This window comes from Engraulis encrasicolus, chromosome 22 (assembly GCF_034702125.1).
Source record: "Engraulis encrasicolus isolate BLACKSEA-1 chromosome 22, IST_EnEncr_1.0, whole genome shotgun sequence".
NCBI lineage: Eukaryota > Metazoa > Chordata > Actinopteri > Clupeiformes > Engraulidae > Engraulis > Engraulis encrasicolus.
The window spans coordinates 49,887,062-49,909,667 of NC_085878.1; the positions used below are offsets into that span (position 1 = coordinate 49,887,062).

General features: G+C 42.0%; 2 protein-coding genes across 4 annotated transcripts in view; both read left to right on the top strand.

The window, feature by feature from the left end:
* The first annotated feature begins 1,492 nt into the window (after positions 1-1,492).
* On the top strand, positions 1,493-10,655 carry cxcl14 (chemokine (C-X-C motif) ligand 14). Its single transcript, XM_063188582.1, has 4 exons — positions 1,493-1,801; positions 2,783-2,888; positions 6,576-6,689; positions 7,716-10,655. Exons 1-4 carry the CDS (start codon positions 1,738-1,740, stop codon positions 7,729-7,731), a joined length of 300 nt encoding a protein of 99 aa, XP_063044652.1. The 5' UTR covers positions 1,493-1,737; the 3' UTR covers positions 7,732-10,655.
* Positions 10,656-13,927: 3,272 nt separating this feature from the next.
* The window catches only part of fam13b (family with sequence similarity 13 member B), a 56,430-nt gene continuing 47,751 nt past the window's right edge, over positions 13,928-22,606 (top strand). For 2 of the 3 annotated variants that reach the window (XM_063188583.1, XM_063188585.1), the window contains exon 1: positions 13,928-14,161. The gene's annotated coding sequence lies outside the window, so the exon portion shown is untranslated. The remainder of the gene's footprint in view (positions 14,162-22,606) is intronic. The other variant, XM_063188586.1, reaches the window with a different exon arrangement.

Here is a 22,606-nt window from a genome sequence, read left to right on the forward strand (position 1 = left end):
TTGACTGTGTCAATTCGGACTTTTAAAGAGTTAAACTGACACAGCATTTTTACTGTGCAGACACAGAGAGTCAAGAGGTGATCCACCTCATAGAGCACTTGCAACAGTGTGTGCTGAAGGTTGACGAGACTGAAAAAAATTAGTATTCATTTAGTGGCTCCTCTGTGACTTCACGAAAAAATGGCACTTGCTTTAGTAGGCCATTTCACCATGTTGGGCCCAATTAAAGACAGCTGACTACCAGCTGACTACCAGCCAACTGTACTTTAAATTCTCCTGTGTTAATTCAACATTTCAGGAGTTGATTGCAACACCTAGTGCTGACATTATATTCACTGTCTGAATGGTAGAACACACAATAACCAATGATTGTAAACCAGTCAGCAGTGCTGCAGACCACCTTCTTCTTATTCTGACAGTGTCTTTCACTCTTGAAAGGTGCCAGAAAAAAGACCTATGATCGGGAACATCGCTCTCTACAATGAACGAATGGTTAAATTTTATTTGACTGTCCCTGTTACATTCATTGGGTACAGTGTAGCAAAAATGTAACACCATACAGTCTGTAGGCTACTAGAACCTTGGTAGGGCTATGTTGATGCATGTGGGGATACAACAACAAAGTGTAACCACATGAAGTCTTTTGCAAGCAGTGAGCAAATCTTTTTCACTTTTTTTCTTTATGACTTCATGTCACATTACTGGAATCCCTGTGCATAACAAAAGCACGTCATGACTAAACAGTTGGGTGGAGATCAAGTGATTATCCCACAAAGGCCTTCATAGATCTGAGGCGCAGCCTTTCAAATGCTAGAAACATCACGCATGTCATGCAGGGGCTCGGCAACTGACTTCCCTGTAATGAGAGTGAAAGAAAGGCCATGGCCCATGAGAAAAATAATCCTCCATCTGTGGTGTGAATGAGTCAAAATGTGGTGAACCATATCCATCCTGATGAAATGGCTGGGTTATGTAACCTGAAGATGTGACTCATTTTATATTGCAATATTTTAGGCTACAACAGTCTGCTGAGGTAGGCTATCCTATCACTTCAGAAAACCTCTTGAATATAAAACTATAGGCTACTTTCTGTTTGCCTGTGGGCCATTTTAAAGTCACCTGCTTCCAAAATACACAAAGCGAGTTTATAATTTGAGTTTGTGTCTGTCGACCCTAAGAAAAATGTTTGGCCTATTCCAGATCCTCTGATGAAATGTAAGGAATTTGCCAAGCTAGCCATTCAATTTGAGAATGACAATTTGACATAGGCCTAAGCCAACGTTTTTTTCCGCTTACAATAGACGCCTCTTATCTCAATATCGCCTTATCCAAACGTGAACTGTCGAAGGGAATTCTGTGTCAAATGTCTGCCTCCCCCGTCCTCCCTCTCGCGCGGATGGAGTGGACGTGCTGCGCTCGCCCTGCATAGTAATGAGACGACTTCTTTTAAAAGCCGCTGCCTGCTCAAAGAATTCATCAGTTTGCTAACGGCACAGCATAGGCTACTCGCCGTTCTCCCCACGCGCACTTGACTGCACAAAGCCCTTAGCTGAGAGAGAGAGAGAGAGAGAGAGAGAGAGAGAGAGAGAGAGAGAGAGAGAGAGAGAGAGAGAGAGAGAGAGAGAGAGACGTCGACACAGATCCGTATTACATGAGGATATAACCACTTCACTTCGGTCTTGAAGAAAAGAAGCACACAAGAAATCAGAAGACAACACTTGACAGGACTTCAAGAAAATGAGTCGCTGCACGGCCGCACTACTTTTGTTGGTCATTGCGATTTACTCACTCAACACAGAAGGTAAAACAATAATGCATAGCTTTACGAAATTGTAAATAACTTTCGCATGTTGACCAGTCGTTATGCATGTCTGCGTTTAGAAGCAAATGTGAAACAAAAGATTTGGGTCTTTCAAAAAAAAAAAAAAATCGGAGTGTGCTGCGCGAAAACAAATGTAAATCATAGGCCTACTGTGGTCTAAAGAGAGGGGTATGATGTTTTCATTATTCACAAGTAGGCCTAGGCTAATGGATATAGCCTATGAAAAGTATGTAAGTATTTTGTCAATTTGGCTGACATGAGAAAATCTTTTCTCGGAGTAGTACTCACAGATAGGCTACGACATTAGACCGGTCCCAAAGCGTAAAGGATTTTTGTGACCTGTTCAAGCTGTTTATTAAGCCTATCTCTCCGCTTCTTTTCTTTGGTTTGATGTGTCTGTTAAGGTATTGTGCACAGGGATTTAGACAAGACTGATTGAGTGTTGGATGTAGGTCAGGCACTGTAATAAAAAGGAGGCAATGGAAAGACATGCCCACCTGCGAGCAGACACTTTTCTAATGGGGTGTGGAAGCCTTCAAGCGCCCATTCAACAGCTGGCCTAAGCCTAAGCTGAAGGGCACGGCCACCCCACCACCCCATTTTTCTAAGCAACAATAACAACTATCATATTTTTAAAGCTTGTGCTTTTGTGCTCCATCACTGGTTCACTAGACTAAAGAGTGTCATATACCGAATTCATTTTCTTTGCTCAAATCTGGATAGCAGTTAATTTTGCAGTGACTTTTTAGTGTTTTATATACCAACATGTAATAGGCCACACTGTCCATTCCTGATCCTAACCCTAACCCTATGCACATAATGTGAAATGTTGTTACATGCGTTATTACATTGTGCCTAATTAATATAACAGAGACAGGAAGATAAAATGCAAGTGCAAAATGTGAAGTGTAATCTGTCGCTCCCCTAATGTGACAACATGCCTGCCTTTCGTTTGTGCAGCGTACAAATGCAGGTGCACCAGAAAAGGTCCCAAGATCCGCTACAAGGACGTGCAGAAGTTGGAGATCAAGCCTAAACACCCCTTCTGCCAGGAAAAGATGATATTGTGAGTGTGGTTTTGTGAAGATCTTACATTAACTTCCATTACAGCAAAAAATGCTAAACTGTCTGTTGCCCAGACCACAAAAATCCCTAACCTTATCCTATTAGTAAATCTTTTTTGCAACAACAACATGGCCAAGAAAAACAGTTCAAAGTTGTGAGGACCATCAAAATGTTTTCCTAGTTTTCACACACACACACACACACACACACACACACACACACACACACACACACACACACACACACACACACACACACACACACACACACAGAGTCATCTCAGACTAACAGCACATCATTCATCAGTATGCTTGCTGCATTTTGTCTGGTTTTTTGTCGTTCTTGTTTTCTTTTCCAAGTGGTTCAGAGGCTGGTTTGATGTAATTAAGCTGTAGGAGGCTGGTGAATGACGTGACTGGTGTTTTTTTAGGTAGAAAAGGATCTGATAATAAAAGAGCATATTTGTCACTGGAGATTAAACCATCTGCTGACAGTTCAGGGACCAAAGTGCTGTCATACTGGCACCTGCTCATGAAGACAGGGACATACAGCGTTTTGATGACAGGACAGCACATTACAGCTTTGATTGTCGTGCAGTTTTTGTCATGTATACTCTCTGGATGTGCGAGTTGCACATGTCATGTCAAAACAGCTTTATGGTTTTAGAGTTTGAATTTTAGGCATAATTCCAGCCCCTTTGGAGGAAGAATTTGGTTTTCTTTGCAATGGGCTATTTCATGTGCTACTTTCCAATTCCCATGACAGTTAAAGGCTATGATAAAAATCAGCTTGCCTACTGTAGCTTTACGTTGTCTTCAAGCTTCAGGCCTTACCTTACCAGCATTTGCAATTTTGTTGACCAAAACGTTATAAACTTTAGCTTGAAAGCCAGCAAATTGTGTTATTGTAAATTGGGTAGGAGGGCCGACTGTCACCTGTGTCCGGAATTTCTCATCCCTTATGTGCCTTAGCTGTGGTGGCCAAAACCATTCTATTATTCATGGACAGGGCTATCCCTGTTCCCTTCTTGTTTCATGATGTGCACTAGTGGCATCTAGTGGTTTTGAGTGGTATGGCACATGTTTTTTGAAAGGAGATGGCATGGAAATGTTTTGCAAGGTGGAAATGGCCTGGTGTTACAAACTATTGTTACAATTTTCTTCATAACTTGCAAGTCTTTCTATTGCCTCTTGGGCATAATTTACATTTCTCTGTTCTGTGTACTAAATGCTGCAAGTTTTAGTTATGGGTTACCTTTTGACAGTCGGTCAGGCCGTGCCCAACATCCAGTCATACACCAGTCAGAAGTCAAGCCCCCTTGTGTGGTGGGGTGAGTTGAACACATGTCATTGCCGATGCTTGGATTAATTAATACAGCACCAGTGTGAGTTCAGGGCCAGCCGACGATCACAGCCCTACACAGACATTTTGCCAGTGTAACGTCAACACTTAGAGATATGATTTTAACACTCATAGTGTTGGTCCCACTTTCTCAGTGTTGAATTAGCACCACACAGTGTATTGTGTATTTCTGCTGCTCAGCCTCGACCTCTGTGAAAAATGCAGCTCAGCGTGTGTCGGGACTGGGGAAAAGCGCAGTGTGCCCGCTCAGAGTTGGCAGTGCCCATAGCCCCCGAGACGCTTAGCATGCAGGGAGAGAGAGCTGCTACCCAGCAAAGCCTCCGCTCTAGAGTCAACAAAAAGGCCTCTGTCCCTCAGTGGGGTTTGAGGGCCTGCAGGTGAATGCCCAAACCAGACCCGCAGCCAAAGGGGCCATGGAGAAACCGCAACGCAACTCTGCATGGCCGATGGTCATTCAAGAACAATTTGTCACATGTTTATCACATACAGCCCATAGGAAACATAGATGTAAAGCAACTTGCATGGCTATACAAGTCTAATATGTGGACACCAAGAAATGGGCCACTTTCACAGTGTGTGCTATAAAATGTGTATAGCCCATACATAAATCATTTTGTTAATGTAATTTTCGTATGGGGACCCACAGCCAAAAGAGAAGGAGAAACAGCTGCATAACTAAGTTACTAAGTCTTTGCAAAGGCAGGGGCTTCATATCTTCATGCCTATTTGTCACACGTTAATGACATGCAGTAGCTGCATCTGTGTCAAACTGGTCTAACAAGCCATAAGAGAAGAGTGCAGCATGCAGTATTCCGCATAGGAGAAATCAGCAGAACATCTCTATGGATATATATTATGTATTTATATGCTGTATCCTTGTATATACTGTAAAAATACATACTATATTTAGCAGTGCTAGTGCAGTGCACCACAGCAACCCAATGGTAATGGCAGCGGTGAGAGTCATGGTGGTGTTTTGTGAAGTAAAAGTTGTCTATAACGGATAATTCAATATGGCAGATTTACATCGAAAGGATCCACTTTTTTATATATAAGTGTACATTTACAAGCCTCAATGAACACTTACAAACTCATGGTGGCAATAAATATTCATGAAAAAGATGACACCTATGTGAATAGGCGACATAAACTCTGGAAATCAACTACTACAACAATCACACACCTTCAACATGACTGTGAAGAGAAGAGACCTGAGAGGTGTTGTGCTATGAATGTTAACGGCGGTGGTCAGAGGAGAGCCTGGTGGTGGTGGTGGTGTTTTCACTGCTGGCTGTAGCCAGGGCCCTCATCCTGCTCCTGCTGCTGCCAGGGAGGTGTCACACAGGCCTCACTGGTGCACAAAGAGCACCAGCCTCAATGACTCAATGGCAATGAACCTCCTTCATTGAAAACCCCATTTCAAGCAGTGTCTATGATGCTGATGAGGTTTTATTTACTGTTTGCTTTGCACATTATCTCAATTAATGTGGAAAAAAAAATCAAAAAAGGGCAAAAAATAACAATTCACCGGCAACTCAATGGCAATGAACCTCCTTCATTGAAAGTGCCATTTCAAGAAGTGTCTATGATATTGACAGGGTTTTTATTCACTGTTTGCATTAGTGGAAGCTCACCATAGCACATTACTTCCATGAATGTGTAAAAATTGACAAAACAATTGGCACAAATAGCCTAACTATTCACCGGCAAATCAATGAGCCCAAAGATCTTTAAATCTTTGCATTGTGTCCAGTCTAGTTATCAATGTCAAGCACAGTTTGATACCATACTACTTTTTACTCCTTCTGCAGCTCTGTTGTATGCATAGGGCAGGCCATGAAAGTTGGACAAGGTGGTGGTGGTCGATAACCTGATTCTGAATAGTTTCCCGAGCCATGCCCCGCAGACACTCCTGTTTCCTCAGTCTGTGATTTAATAGGCATTTTACATGTTGGTTTGGTTCTTATGACATACGGTATGAGGTTCATATACATCACAAATATACATTTTTACGTATGTACACTCATAACACTGGAAACATTTGATCTTCTGAGGTGTGTTATCAGATCAGAACGTCTTATTCTACCTCTTTGGACTCTTTATGACCATTTAATTCTTCTTACACTGTGCATTTTGTCTACACTTTATTAGTGAACAACTCTTCTTGGTCATTATTTTATGGTCATCTATTTGCCTACCTTACTTTTTGCATCATTGTTGGACTTACCTAATTGTTGTTTAGGGCTGTGTTTGACACCACAATTTCCATTTTGGATTGATGAAGTAACTCTTCTCTATTTCTCTCTTTTTGCATGGGTGTGTCCAGTGTGACCATGGAGAACGTTGCTCGCTTCAAGGGCCAAGAGTACTGCCTGCATCCTCGGTTGCAGAGTACCAAAAATCTGGTCAAATGGTTCAGGATCTGGAAGGACAAGCACAGGTAAAACTGACACAGCCTGCACATATTGCTTATGTATAGATAGTAGAAGACGTGCTCAGACGTTTGCCATTGCAAACCAGGGGCGCCATGCCTTTGCTACATACAGAGGCGTAGCAGCACATTTTGGGCTCTATGTACTGTACAATCAGCTCCAATCCTTTCAAACCAAAACATCTATAGTTCTATCTACGTTTTGTAGGCAGAGGTGCCGATTCCGAGTCCAGTGAGTAAAAACCCTGCTACAGTTTCCTTTCAACACAGGTGACTTCACTTACAGCTGGTCTACTTGTCTTAAGTGCTCATTATGATCAGTTTATTTGGAGCTGGCTGGATCCAACTTGTGGCATGGATTTTAGTTTCTGAACATGGGACTGACACCTGACACCTCTGCTTGTGGGACATTTCTGGCACTTTCCTATTTCAACTGCGGATAACACCGCCATCTACTGGCAATTCAGTTCTACCAGCAATCAAGTGTATTAGCTAGTCAAGTTTATTTCATTACTATTTATTTATTTATGTATGCATTTATTTATTTAATTTTACTTTTTTATTACATTTATTTAATTATTCATCACTTTTTATTATGTGACCATTGCTGAACTCTGGCATGAAACATGTAATGCAGTATGCTGTGTTATCTGCATTTTATGCACTGCATGTACTGTATATTGTTTTCATAGTATATGATTTTGGCGTGTGATGCAGTGACGGAACCCAAGACACCCCCCTGGGTACAATAAAGTATACTCTGCAATAACAAATCACACTGAGATTGTATCAAAACATCAGTCGTCTTTTTGGTTGGCCACTGTTTTCAGTAAATCAGTGGTGGCTGACATCATTATTTGTAAATACCGAGGATTGTCATGAATTTTTTCACATGCTTCATTCTGTGTGTGTGTGTGTGTGCGTGCGTGCGTGCGTGCGCATACGTATGTGTGTGCATGTGCGTGTATGCGTGTGTGTCTGATTGTGTGTGAGTGTGTGTACTGACCTATTTTCCTGTGCCCATGTGCACCGCAGGGTTTACGAGGCCTGACAACTTTTCAAGACTCCATTCAGCGTTGAGGGACTAGGGGGACTGGCAGTGGCCTTGTTGTCTTCTCAAGGTGATCTACACCAATCAACCAACCAACCAATCGCTCCAAGTGCCCACTGCCATCTTTCAACCAGGGCCAGAGCCACCAACAACCCAGCACATGTCTTCTCCCTCCCTCCCTCCAGGGCCAACAACTCATCTCTCCTCCATCTCTCATCCCCCCATCCTCTGATGCTCCCCATGGCTGAACCTCTCCTTTGCTAGAAAAAGCCATTGATGGTTTTAGGTGGTGCAACCACAGCTAATGCGAGTATGGATTCCTTTTTGACTGGATTATGTAAAAAACAGCCAATCCATATAAATGAAACAAAAAAAACAACAGTTAATCCATGTAAATGTACAATAATTTCATTCATGTACTTAACACACTTTAGATGTGGTTGCGCCACCCTGACTTAAAACATGTCAATGACCCAAGAGTAGACATCCGGACACTGAAACTCCAACCTAAGGGATTAATCAACCCCTACCCTCAGAGACTCTGTTATAACATTTTTGTTACCAAAATGGTAATGACTAAGTCTTAATCTATTACTTAAAACCCTCTATAATGTCATAGAAATGTTGTTATGATAAATTTAAGTTTTTCATTAAAGAGTGAGTAGGCCCGTCGGTGGGCCAGAACTACCAGGCCACGCACTGGCAATATTTTGACCCACCCGAAAGGTCTTATTCAGGCTATAGGGTGCGGATCGTCTACTTTTATGCAGTTTTGTTCTGCACTTGACCTCAGTAATGCGGGAGGTGCATGCATGCGTGCTCTCCCTTGCCACATGAAATTCAGCTGCGCACCCCCGTATTCACCTCCCCTGGAGTCACCCTGGACTCTCCTGTGTGTGTGTGTGTGTGTGTGTGTGTGTGTGTGTGTGTGTGTGTGTGTGTGTGTGTGTGTGTGTGTGTGTGTGTGTGTGTGTGTGTGTGCGCGCATTGTTGCTTTGCGAAGTTTAAAAATATATATATATATTATATATGGGCAGATCATGTGTGCTCTGTAGTGCGCTTTTGAAGTAGATTAGCCCATACGGACCAACCATATCTCTGTTCTTGGACGGTTAACAGTTCATAACATGTATAGTGTCCCTCTCGTTTTTCATATACGTAATTATCAGGTGACATATCACTTCGTGCTATAGGGTGCTTGCCACAAGTACAAATTGGAATAGGGTTCATTATTGTTATTATTATTATAAAATGTAATTTTCTGATTTCACACTGTGGCCCATCTGGCCATCTCAATTCAAATCCTTACAGAAGCCAGCACCAGTACCAGTAGGGGCATTATAGAATTAAGGATCCGCTATCAGTGCAAACAGCTCTTTCCTGTGTAAATAGACTTGTTGGAATTATGTTGTCCTGTGTGCCATTCAACAGCAAACAAACGAAAAGAACTTGTTGTAAAGGTAAATTGCAATATTGTAATATGTTCATTATCACAATTATACAACATGCTGTAGCTGGTGTCCTAAGCTGGTACCGGCAGCACAATAAACTTTTTATTATTAAGACTGTTTTTAATCAACATGGATCTTAGTAACCATATGCATATGCTTATTTTACATCCCCAGCTTAACAATGTGTAATGCCATTGAAATGTAATAGTACAGACACAATCTATGTTCGTAAGAGAGGGGGATATAGAAGGGTGAAACAAAACAACAACAACAAACACAATTCAACATGGGGACTCCAGAAAAGCTTCAAGACTTTACCAACATGGGTGGTGGGGGTGGGGTACTCCACGAGGATAGTTCAGTTGCAAACCAGGTTGACTTAACCTGGAGGTAGGCTAATGGTAAATTGGCTTCCGCAAGACCATGTTGTCCTCATTTTCTAAAGTAAATGCTGGCTTCAGGTTGTAAATGGGTTTACCACTTTCTGTAGGTGAACCTAGCTAGGTTTATCATTCAACCTTATTCTTTGAACACCCCACCCCACTGAAAAATGCGTTCAGGCCAGACATTTGTGATGTGCGCATGCATCAATTTGCTCAGTTTCGATTGTTTCTGCACCATGATGTTAACCAGCGATTTCTCTATTGTAATTGCTCTTCTTCTCCAATGCACTCTTGTGGTGTCAACTCACCCTATCAGCTGACTCATCCACTGCCTCCACTTGGTGATAATTAGCCAAATCTTGTACACCAATAAATATATTCACTCGGCACATTCTCCTATATTGAGCAAATAACGTCAAGCTCGCGCCCTTTCCTCTGGCTTCATACCTTGAGCCTCTTTGGTCCAAACCAACTTTGAAACATAGATGAATGTCCTCATGTGCAATGCCTATAAGGCTTATTCTTATGGCACAGCACATCTGTATGGAAGACCATTGGTATTTAGAATGTCAAATGAATGATAAGCATACAACTGAGTCTATCCAAATTGACAGAGGTATGAAGCCAGAGGACAGAGGAAAGGAAGCAGGTTTGGGGAAATGATTTGCACCCCTGTTATCCACCCCATGCTAGACCACTGAACAGTGCATCCTCTATGAGGGGCTACTGTTTATAAGCTGTTTTTTTTTTTGTAAGACATTTGGTATACTGGCAGTTATATATGTTCCACGTAATGGAATGTGTGCACCTCTGTCATTTCTTCTTTGTACTATATCTTATATTATGTAAATGATTATAAAAATCTTGTATAGAACTACTAGTCTGTGATAATGAACACAACTCTTAAAAAAGACCTCTTAGTGTAATGTACCATTCGTTTTTGAGTTGTTGTTTTTGCTATTTAAATGTTCAGTAACAGAAATGTATTTGGTTCTGTGTTTGGGATTGACCCAGCCAAGCACAGCTTTCAGTTGCAATCCAATGAGTGTAATCAATGAACAAGCACAGCAATAAAATTATTTGAAAATTATGTTGCTCGTCTGTGTGTGTGTGTGTGTGTGTGTGTGTGTGTGTGTGTGTGAGAGAGAGAGAGAGAGAGAGAGAGAGAGAGAGAGAGAGAGAGAGAGAGAGAGAGTGTGTGTGTGTGTGTGTGAGAGAGAGAGAGGCTGCAGAGGATGACCTTGGTTACAATGGTGTCATGACCGGGAAATCCCATGCTGCTCAGGGTTTCAGATCTTGGGCTCCAATCAAAGAGCGGGGAGGGGTGGAAAGGCTATGACTGCAGTTTGCTTTTAAATTGCCCTTAAATACTAACCCCAACTCCGATGAAGTTGGGACGTTTGGTAAACAGTGAATAAAATCAAAATGCTATCATTTTCAAAACACTCAATCTATTCATTAGATGGAGAATAGTGAAAAGACAACATATTAAGTGTTAAAACCGAGAAAAAATATTGTTTTGGGGGACATATGTACTCATTTCTAATTTGAGAAATCCAACACGTCTCAAAAGAGTTGGGACGGGGACAATAAATGGCAGCAAATGTCGAGGAAGACTAAAAACAAAACAAAAGACAACACTTAACAGTTAAATACTAAACCGATGAGATGATTTTATATAAAAAACAGTGTTAATTCCTATCTTGGACATGATTTCACCAGCTTAAATGGTGGGTGTATTCCTTGTCATGTTTTGCAATGTTTTCCTTTCTGTAGTGCTTACAGTGTGACAGGTCTTGACCAAAAACCCACCATTTTATCACATGCTGGTCCTTATGATGGAGCCAAACTGTTAAAACATAGTAGAGAATGCAATTTGACCTTAATATGTGGCAGTAATCGAAGATCTCCCTTCAAAATATAATGCATGAGTGGCTTTTCATGCTGTTTAAAACCCATTTATACCATTCAGCACTGTATTTAACTCTACAGATGAGTGAGAACATCTTAACCAATGCACTACTGCATCCGCATGCCATCATGGAGGCTGACTTTTGAAGCTAGCACTAACACAAGTTGGATGGTCCATTTTCACTGTAGCACAGGATGTGCAATGCTCTATTATTGTCAAAAAGAATGGACTTCTACAACTTCTGCTGACTTCTGTAAGCAAAGGACACTTTCCCATGTCTTCTGGGTCTATTTCAAGTGAGCTCAGGTGCTTAGGAGAATGTTAAACCCCTGTGTCATTTTCATGCATTAAGCATTCTTAATATGGTAAATTTTCAATAGCTCTAGCACTCCAGGAATTAGAGTGAGACTACAGCCAATATATATTTCATGATGTCATGAACCTATACAATGATTTTATTAACAAAAATATGTCTTATATACACTTAATCGTGGTAAATCAAAGGGAATTCAAAAATGTATGTAATAACTATGGTAATTATTCCCTTTGCATCTTTAATTCTGAGTGACTCAGCCTCTCTGTGATGATCTTATACCTGGACACCTATATTGTCCGTCAGTACAATTCATTTTGAAATGTTCTTCTTTGTTGTTTTATCTTATTTGGATGTTTACTAAATTTCACTGATCCCCGTCCCAACTCTTTTGAGACGTGTTGGATTTTTCAAATTAGAAATGAGTACATATGTCTCCCAAAACAATATTTTTTCTCGGTTTTAACACTTAATATGTTGTCTTTTCACTATTCTCCATCTAATGAATAGATTGAATGTTTTGAAAATGATAGCATTTTGATTTTATTCACTGTTTACCAAACGTCCCAACTTCATCGGAGTTGGGGTTTGTACAACTGACATGATTGGCTATGGGCTATGTATATGAACAAATGACACATTCATAATGCCCAATAACCGGCCATGAGCAATCGTAAACCTCACCTTTCCTATGAGAAGTTGCATAGGTATCTCACTTGTGAGGCAAGTCATAACCTTGATTAGAGTGAGGCTTAGTGTACTGAATGGCTATCACTATCAGAGGTGAAATGCCCTCCTGAAAATCTCATGCAGGCTCGCTGTAGCTCAGCTGTTTGAGCACCTGCCTCTCATGTCACAGGTCTGCTGTGGGGTCACAGGTTCGAGCCTCATGCCAGGGGGGCAGTGTGTGTGTGTGTGTGCGTGTGTGCACGTGTGCGTGCAGAAACACATCTACAATTCTGTTATAATACATGCATTTTATTACTTTATTACTTGTACTTTATTTTTCAACCCCCCCTTTAATCTCCACATTCTGCTAATTATTTAGAAGGTGTTTACACACTTCAAATCATTAAAAAGTAGATGTCTAATGAATGATGTAATTCTGAAATTTAAAATGATATAATTTGAAAAGAGCAAAAGAATTTTCAGACACCACTTCAACACGCTGTTTTGTCACCACCCATTCTCAAACATTTCTTATGGATACTCATGCAACAAATGCACATGTTCCATTAGCAAGAGGACAGGGAGGAAAGCATGACTGATGCAAGACTGATCTAAGAGTGAGTAGCAGAAGTGTTACCCTTACTGAGAAGGTATTTTTAAACAGTTAACTGTATTGCAGCCTACTGTATGGCCTATGTAGTTGATAATGACCTCCTTCCTGGCCAGCAGAGCAGTCTCGGGAAACCAATGGGGCAATCCACTGGGTGTGACAAAAGGGGTTTTTAGGGTGTGACAAAAGCGGATAACTTCAGACAGAACATATTTGCTCCTATTTCTTAGTAGCCTTATGATGGTCTATTAGACTGTTAAGATTTCTCATGTGAATGCGTAGGTGAGAAATCCCCAACCTTAAGTGTTGATTGTAAATTATGCACGGCCATAGAGAGCATATAGGCCTATTTGTTTTAATTTTCTTCTGACCTTAGAACCCTGCCGTCCAAGGTCCGCATCTGGCCCCAGGGCCTTCATTTGAATAGCCCTGATGAAGGCCTTTCAGAAAAATATTTTTAGGCTACAGATGGCGGTATTGTTGTCGAAGCGACAAAAACAACTCTGCTGCTACAATTTAAAAAAACAAAACAAAACAAAAAACAGCTTTTGACATTTTTCTAAGAGCGAAATCGTTGGTGAATATACAGCAGAACCGCGAAGACGGTATTACGTTGAAATATTCAACACCAAATAGGCTAACATGCATTTCCCCTGCAGAGACTCGTCGGCCCTACTGACTTTCCTTATTAAAAGCTCTCCGATACAGTGTAGCATTTTATGCAGTGGAGGGCAGTGCAGTTCAACAGAGAGCCGGATGTAGGCCAGCTCTGGCTCAGTGTTTGCTTTGAAGCCATTGGTTGCTAGCAACTCGTTCTTCGTCCATCTCGCATACAGTTTCTGAGAGAGAGGGGCGGGGACAGAATTTGGCAGCTCCTTTTCGATGTGGGTGTGATACGTTCTTGTAGCGATGAGCTCTCAAAAGGCCTAATCTGAACAAACAAGGAACCAAGTGATACAAAAACAAAATGATGTGTTTTTCGGATTCTCCTGCTGTTTCTTATCATATGCTTTGAAACAAGCCCAGTCGGACTTAAACGAAAGAAACCACTCTTCTGGTTTCTTGCTCCTGGTTCCTGTTGGGTTTGACCTGGTAGGTGCACTGCCTGTCTGCTTTACATGGTTAGCCTCTGATGCTCAACTGTATTAACGTTAGCTGGCTAGCTTTGCATAACTGTCGTAGATCAGCTCCTTGATGGTGGTTCAGTTAGCATAGGCCAATGCATTTGTAAGTTCTGATACGTTTAGTTCCAATGCGATTGCTAACTAATGTTTGCGCGTAACTGCTCTTCGTGTTTATTTCCGCATGACACCAGGAAATCTGATCAGAACATTGGCGACCCTCGCCTAGCACAAAGCTAGTTCTGGCTACCGTGTCTGCATGAATTTATACTGTAATGCCATCTTGACTGCTAACGCCACCACCACCACTAGCGCCAGGAAACTGGTCAGCTATGTCTTGCCAGGAACGATTGGAATTCGGTGGTAGTAGCGCTCTAGTGTGAAATGAGACGAATGCTAATTTTTGGTTGTGCTAGCGTCTAACAAACTAGAATCTGCTGTCCACGGTTTGGTTTCGTTTCAGTAACATTGGATACCTCGAACGCGGTCTAAATAAGGATGGAGTAAGACGCGCTGTTTCACTGTTATCAGTATCCCCCTGGCGTCAACAACAACTATTGATAACGACAAGCATCTTGAGATAGCATAGCCTGCTGCCTAGCTCTATAATCAGACAGACTGGAAATGGATGCGTTTTTGAAGTAGATCTGAAATGGAAAGGAATGATGGGTCAAGCAGGAGTATGATTGGTCAAGCGCTAACCAGAGAAAGAGCAAAGATGGAAAGGCTGTGTTTGAAATAGTCTTATGATTTCTATTTTAAAGAATACGGTTGACTAGGGAAATATCGTCACGCACAAGACTTCTGCAAAATCTAATGGGTTTGTTAAATAACTTGTGTTGGTGACGTCACTTCGCTGCTGCCCATAACCCTTCAGCAGAGAGGAAAGAAGATTCTTCCCTTTCTGCCTTCAGTAAGGACTAGAATTGGATGTCTTTGGTTGAAAGTTCTAGAAGCTAGTTTACATCCTGAAACCCGGTGACATTCTGAATAATTTTGGGGCGGACAAATAAAACGTGGAGTAGGGTGAGGTGAGGTTTAGGGTGTCTTGAATTAGAATTTTCTCCAACATGTTCCCGAATATGTCCGGGTTTCAGCATGCAGTAGCTGTCTGAGACACAACTCGGTAATTATTCATTTTGAGCGTTAATATTTACCGTTTGGTCTTTCCACCCGGTTGGACTAGGCTAGGGTGATGATGTCGGAGTGTGGGAGAGCTATGGAATGTTCTCGGCCTTTCGAGATCACCGACCTCACTCCAGTCGTAGTTTAGATCTGCATGGCCAGATCAGAAGGGGAAGAATTCAAGAGGTAATCGATAAAGGCGTTTTAGTCAATTAAACGAAACGAACCGTTGGACTGGTCGTTTCTGTTTTTTACTCTTTACCAGAACAAATCAACATTAGTGACTATGAGGGGAAGCGACTTTGTTCTAGACCAATGGGGGTAATATAAACTGTCCTGGTTTCGCTGAGCAGATCAGTTGTTTGTTGACAAATTGGATAATAAACATGTAGTTCGAATAGATCGTGGATATCCACACCTCTTGCCACAGATGCAGTGTAAAGGCCGTTTTCCTGGAATAGGCCTAGACATAGATGCATGCACAGTGTCATCATCAAAAAAAAAAGACATCCAGGAAAGTGGGACAGTGCCTAAGCCTGCTCAGCAGGGAATCTGGACTGTGCATCTGTAATGGATGCTGAGAGTGTACTTAACCTAGAATCATAGAGCAAACACACACACACACACACACACACACACACACACACACACACACACACACACACACACACACACACACACACACACACACACACACACACACACACACTAACTGATTGGTTGTTTTGTACACATAGTGAGACAGTGGTATGTGATATGGGATTTTTCAAAGTTTATTTTTACTGACTCTCAAAGTAAGACATTTGTAATGCGTACAGTAAACATCAGACTTCTAGTAATGTGTTCTTGTAAGTTGACTGTAAGCTCAAGCACCAAATGGACATTTTCTTTCCTGTTTATCAGCAGTGATTTGCACTTGCATTAGGGAATTAGATGCATCAAATGGCAGAAACATACAGTATTAATCTCTGCTACAAAATAGGAGGTAAGACTACAATACTAAGATGTTTATGGTCATCCATGGTCAACCATTTACATGTAAGCACAGGAGGACAGGATGTTCTTTCTGTCCTCTCCTTCAGTCTTCAGCACCTCTTCAAGTTCTCGTCCACACATCAGGTTGTTAGCGCTTCTCACTTAAGCCATGTCATTGATACCAGGGGTACCCAAAGGTGTGACCTTGGACATGGTCATGGATTCTCATGTTATTCCCAGAAAGTTTAAAGGTGCACTGTGTCATTGTGACGGAGGTGTTCCCGCACAGTTGGTTCCCCTCGGGCCGCAAACCTGCCACCTCGTCAACTACATGATCGGTTCGGGAATGGGAGGCACAGTACGAGACTGCTGAGCTAATGGGCCGGTCCGATAGCCCAACGCTACCACACTGTATTGAGGCTTCGGGAGGGAGGTTTACTAACGTTTGCCATCTCACTCTGCTAGTTGACCCCTGTTACATAATACATTTTTTTGCAGTTTCTTTCTGGAATTCATGCTGCCCATTCACAAAGGTTACCTTTTTCATGGATACTTACCACCACCATGCAATCCTAAGTATTCGGTATGACTGGAAAAATTGTACTTTATTAAAGTTTAAGTACACATTAAAAGGGGAACCTTCTCCATGTCTGGCATTTTGAATTTGCTTTGACAGCTTTTTTTGCAGCGATATGGTACTACATGTAAAATGTATTTATTATTTATCAAATTTGGCATTAGACAGCACCGTTTCAATGAGCAGCATAGAGCAATGAGCAGGTTACATCACTGGGTCATCCGGACATGATGTAAAAGCTCTGTCTTCTGTGTTTATTGTGTGAACGATACTATAAAGCACCAAAGAGTAGCGGATGCTGACTACTACTAAGTAAACAACATACAAATGTGATTATTGTATTTAACCAGACGGCAACTACACAGACTTAACCATACCGGAAGGTGTACATGGAGACGGGCCGGGGGGCCTCCTGTGACATCATAAGTGTAGGGCTTGTGTGCACGCATGTGAGATTTGTGGCTTGGACTGTTCAAGTTTGTTGTAGTCGTTGTTTCAGTGACGAATAAAATATTCTATTCTCTGTGTGGTAGCTAGAGATGACCCCTCTCTCTCTCTCTCTCTCTCTCTCTCTCTCTCTCTCTCTCTCTCTCTCTCTCTCTCTCTCTCTCTCTCTCTCTCTCTCTCTCTCTCTCTCTCTCTCTCTCCACACCACTCCACAAGATGGCCTCTGCTTCCTTTTTTCCCACCCTCCTGAGTGAATCAGACCCTGGCTAGTACGTTGGGTGTGTGGAATAGCCATCTGGGTGGCACAGCTAAATTGATTATCTTAAAACAACCTAGAGAGCTGGCCAGTTATCCATACAATGCTTCAGGGCACACTGCTCGCTCTCCATGACACATAACCACTATATGAAATGAACGATGGGAGAGAAATCATGTTGTGGCAGAGGAAAATCGAAACCTCTGTAAACCCACTGTGGGTCTGTCGAAGTATGGCCCTGCCTAGCCCAACTGATGACAGAATATCCTGTTATGTAGCTTAGCTCTGGTCCTTGTGTCTTGATGACGCTGGTTTTGGACTGGGGTTGCTCAGATCTGCTCGTGACATGTTGTGAGTGACGTAAAGTAAATGTTCAGTTGCACTTGGAGCATCTGTTTGGATCATATTGGGGATGAGCATAATCCCATTAACCCTCGCTGCGCTGGCTTATCTGCTGCCTCATCAGGGTGTAGGTTTGCTGACGTGGCAGGAGCCAACTGTTCCGTGCAGTGCCTCAGTCTGCAGATGCTACGGCCTCTGAGTTACTATGAAGACCTACAGGTGGTGGAGCAGAATGATGTTCAAAACCAGACCCAAGTAAGAGGTGCTGCTGGGCTGGGCATATTCCAGAATAGGTAGTTTTAGTTGAGAACTAGCCCAACTAAGTTCACCACAAGTGAGCTGTATACCTCCTAATCGAAGAGACATTTAGGGGTGTGCTTTAGTCAAAGCAGAGGCTCTTCTACTACAGGAGTTACCATTTGCTCAGACTTCACATAATGAGGTAAGAAACTAAGGTGCTGGTTACAAGTAGGGATGTAAATAAAATCGAAATGTATCGATGTATCGACCGGCGATTTAATTGAATCGCATCGTATCGTGGGGCATTCTTACGAATCGAAAATAATCGAATCGCTGGCCCCTGTGCAATGCCCTAGCTCCATAACACAATAGTAGTGGAAAAGTAACTGGAAAAAATCGAATCGAACCGAATTGCATCGTATCGTCTGGAATTCTTAAGTATCGAAAAAAATCGAATCCCTCGAATTTACACCCCTAGTTACAAGTTTATGGATATTTTTCAATACAGATATATTTTTATCCGTTTAAGTATGAACACGACATGTGGGTAAAAATAAGAACACCATTGTGATAGGTGTGTTTTAGCCCCCTGAATGGGATATTGTTTTGATGCGGCTTTCTAAAACAGTGTTTACGTGTAAACGAGAGGCCAAACCAATTTGTTTTCAGCTTCTAAGCCTGCTTTCTGGAACATGTTACTGGGTGTATGTGTCTTGGTTGAGCTGTTGTATTTGAATATTGTGAAGCACAACATTACTGGTTTTAAACAGCTATTCATAGGGACGATTCACGCCCTGCCACATTGGGCATGGTGTGGAGGTACTGCTCTGATGCAACTGAAAATCACCAGATATCTTTGTTACTGAGTACTGTATCTTGTTTCTAAGATACTCTGTTTTGAACTTCATCAAATCTCAATCCAGCAGTACTAACTTCATTCTGTTGTGGCTCTTGAAAACAAATATCCACTTTGCACTGAATCAAGAGTAGGCCTAAATTATGATTGTCTTTGAAACCAAGCTAGAAACGACAGTTAGGTTTTGGTTAGAAACTAACTAACCAAAAACATATTACAATTAACGTATTGCAGCTATCCAGTTGTTGTCACTACAATTGAGGATGGATTTTAACCTGGGTTCCCATCGGCCAGAGCTGGATTGTCCATACGGGGGCCCAGTGGCACCAACCATTATAAGAGGTAACTTATCGATTTCCCACACCCAGGCGAGAGCATCAACTTGTGTTTTGGACTAGCCACCAGCAGTGCTCCAGTCTAATCAGGTGCATGCATCTTGTCAGGTCAGGTCAGGTGCGCTACGATCAGATGAGCATCCCGGATATCTCCAGATAAGCCAGGTTGGTGCCATCCATCAGTCAGTAACATCAACATTTTAGAGTGGAAGATATCAGGTGGGGCAACCAGAGCTAGCGCCACTATTGTTCTAATGAAGTGAATCAATATAAAATAATTGGTTATTAATTTACAAGCAATGAATTTGCTTTTTGATAATACAGTAAACACAAAACATAGAAAAAACCCCCGCTTAATTCACACAACAGTAGCATTAGCTGTGGTTCTAACTTCTACCACCTGATGTCTGCTACTAAAAATGCTGTGGTAGTCTTTGGCTATGCGTCTGGCAACATTTAGTCACATATTAGTTTTCAAAAAGAGCAAAAATGTAACACCTCGTGGAGTGACTGAGTGACACCTTTTCAAGTGATCTAGGGTACCAGCGGCGAAAGATGGTTGAGGTGCCCAAGATACTTGCTGCTATTTTTTGCTGTGTCCTTGACGTGGATATGGGCCCAGAGGTCTGTGGGGAATTGGCCCCCAGCAGTCCGCATAGCGTGGCTGCAGACGCTGCTTGACCTTGAATGTGTGAGGCTGTGAGCGCACACATGTATGCCTGTGTTTGTTTGCATGTGTGTTTGTTGGCTTGCCATATCATGTCTTCACTTCAGTAAGCATTCCAAGTTTGATCACACCTGTCCAAAAATACAACACATACAAGTATTTTTCCATTGATGTTTGGATATGTAATGCTTCCACTATTTCACAATCCTCCCTGATCGGAATCAGGAAGAGGCGATCACGTCGTCATCACAAGCATGTCAATGTTATTGTTTTGAAAGTTGGAATTGCTATCAACAGTCAGTCGATTTGTTTTCAGTCACTGAAACATCTTAAATTAATGGCTACAGATGAGTGAGAGAGGGAATTTGAGTTTCTAATGTTTCAGTTTCAGTATAGCTGAATGATTTTATGCAATAATTTGTTTCTTGTTACATTGAATAATACTGTAGCTCTTATCAACATTTCTAGTCTGAAAGGTACATTTGCAAATGCATTTCCTATTTGAAATATAGATGTTAGATTCATATGTTTCATGCAAATTATTATTATGATGGGTCTACTTACAAAACTTCAATATAGATAAGATTATTAATAGTCTGCTTTCTTAAAGAAAAGAAAAGATTCCAATTCTTTTTTTGATCAGAAGTATTCTCTGACCGGCAGATCATGATTTTGAAGACCATTCATTCGTGACTGGGCCAAAACATGCTGATCGGAGCATCTCTAGGATTGGATACTGTTTTATATTGCACTTCTGTTATTTGCCCTTTTGATTAGATGCTCAACTAGGGCTGTGCAATATAGTGAATTCATATAGTGATATCAATATTGCTGTCAAACAATATCAAATTTCATAATATCGATTTGAAACATTACTTTTTTCATTTGCTTTTACTGCCAAAAGGAAGGTTACGCTAAGCGCAATACGTTCCCCTCCACTTGAGCCATTGCGAGCACAGGACAGACTTGCTAACTAACACTCATACAGAACACCACTGCACTGCACTCCACTCCAACCGCTAAAGGGAGGGAAGATCTTGAATTGTGTAGCCCAATTGTTTCTCTTTAGAAGAAATATCGTCTAAAATATAATGATACAAATATTGACAGAAATAATCGTGATATTGATTTTTCTCAATCGAGCAGCCCTATGCGCAACAGCATTTCGTTGCCCTGTATTTATTCTGAGTAATGACAATAAAGTTGAATGTAATCTTATCTAATGCCTTCACAGTAAAAGCTGTTACTTGCCATGATGCAGTGTATCTGAATGAAGGCGGGTCAGAGGACATTCTAATGACACATGAAATGGACTGCCATGCTCTGGGCAGTTTATTGCAGTCTCATATCTCTGGTGTTGCCAAAGCACCAGAAACCAGTGGAACATCAGTCACCTGTAACTGTGACAATGCACAAGTGTAGTGTGTGTGGAAGGAAAGGATCATGGGATGCAATGTCCCTTAGTAGAAACTCTGTCCTCTCCTCTCGTCTTTCTGGTGGCTGAGTATTTTCTCCTCACAGCTCTCTCTTCTTCTCGCTTCACCTCACCTCTACTCTCCCCTCTTCTCTTTTCTTCTTCATAGAGTGTGATCATTTTCTCTCTCTCCTCTCCTCTCCTCTTCTCTTCTTTCCCTAGTGTGTGAGTGTCACAGCACCTCAGCCCAATGCCATTTAAGGTAAGGCCGAGGAGTAGAGAGGACCGAAGACCATGCCGAGCTAGAGGGCTTAACAAGACTTTAGGCTAACAGAGCTGAAAACGGGTTTACTTAAAACTTAACACAGTATTTACTAGCTTATGAGGCCTTATGCATTAATACGGCTTTCTTTTTCTTTTTCTCCCTTCCCATTCCCCTCTCCGTCTTCCTGGCCTTCTCTTTCCTCTCTCCCTCTCTTTCCTCCCATCCTCTCTCTCACATCTCTCTTTCCTCTCCTCCTCCCAGACACAGTGGTTAGCATTGTGGATTGAAAGGTCAGGTCGACTGATCTGCAGGCTTTCAGGTCAGCAGCGTTCTCATGCTCGCACAGCTCCGCTCCGCATCAGGGCCTGCTCTGCACTGCAGCGCTGCTTTGTTCTGTGGGGGTTGCTTGGTTCTCCACCATGTTCTAGCACACGCTGTTCTCTCTCCACTTGAGCGATGGGGATTCCATAGCACCGAGACGGGAGGGCCTTGGGTCACGTCACATGTACAGTAGCAGGCGCATGCGGGGAGCTTTTCCAGAGGGGGCTGCCTTGATTGAGCTTGGCAGCTACAGTAGGGCCATGCTCTGTGGTCCATGCCTAAAACCATGCAGATTTCGAATTTTACAGATAGAATTTGAGGATTTTTAGAAGACTAGAACTGTGTTGCCGAGCCAAATGGCATCCTTCTCTTCACAGAAATACAGTATGAGGTTGCTGATTGATGCGCTGGAATGATGACAATCTATTTGATTGGATGCAAAAAGTTGCAAGTCCTTTATGTGTGCAGCACAATCTGACAACCTAAGTTTTAAAAAAGCTTTAGGATAGAGGTTGCTGGTAAACGCACGTTTGTAGGACTTGATGGTTCCATTCTGCTCAGAGTGAGAGAGAAAAAGAGGGAGAGAGAGCGCGATA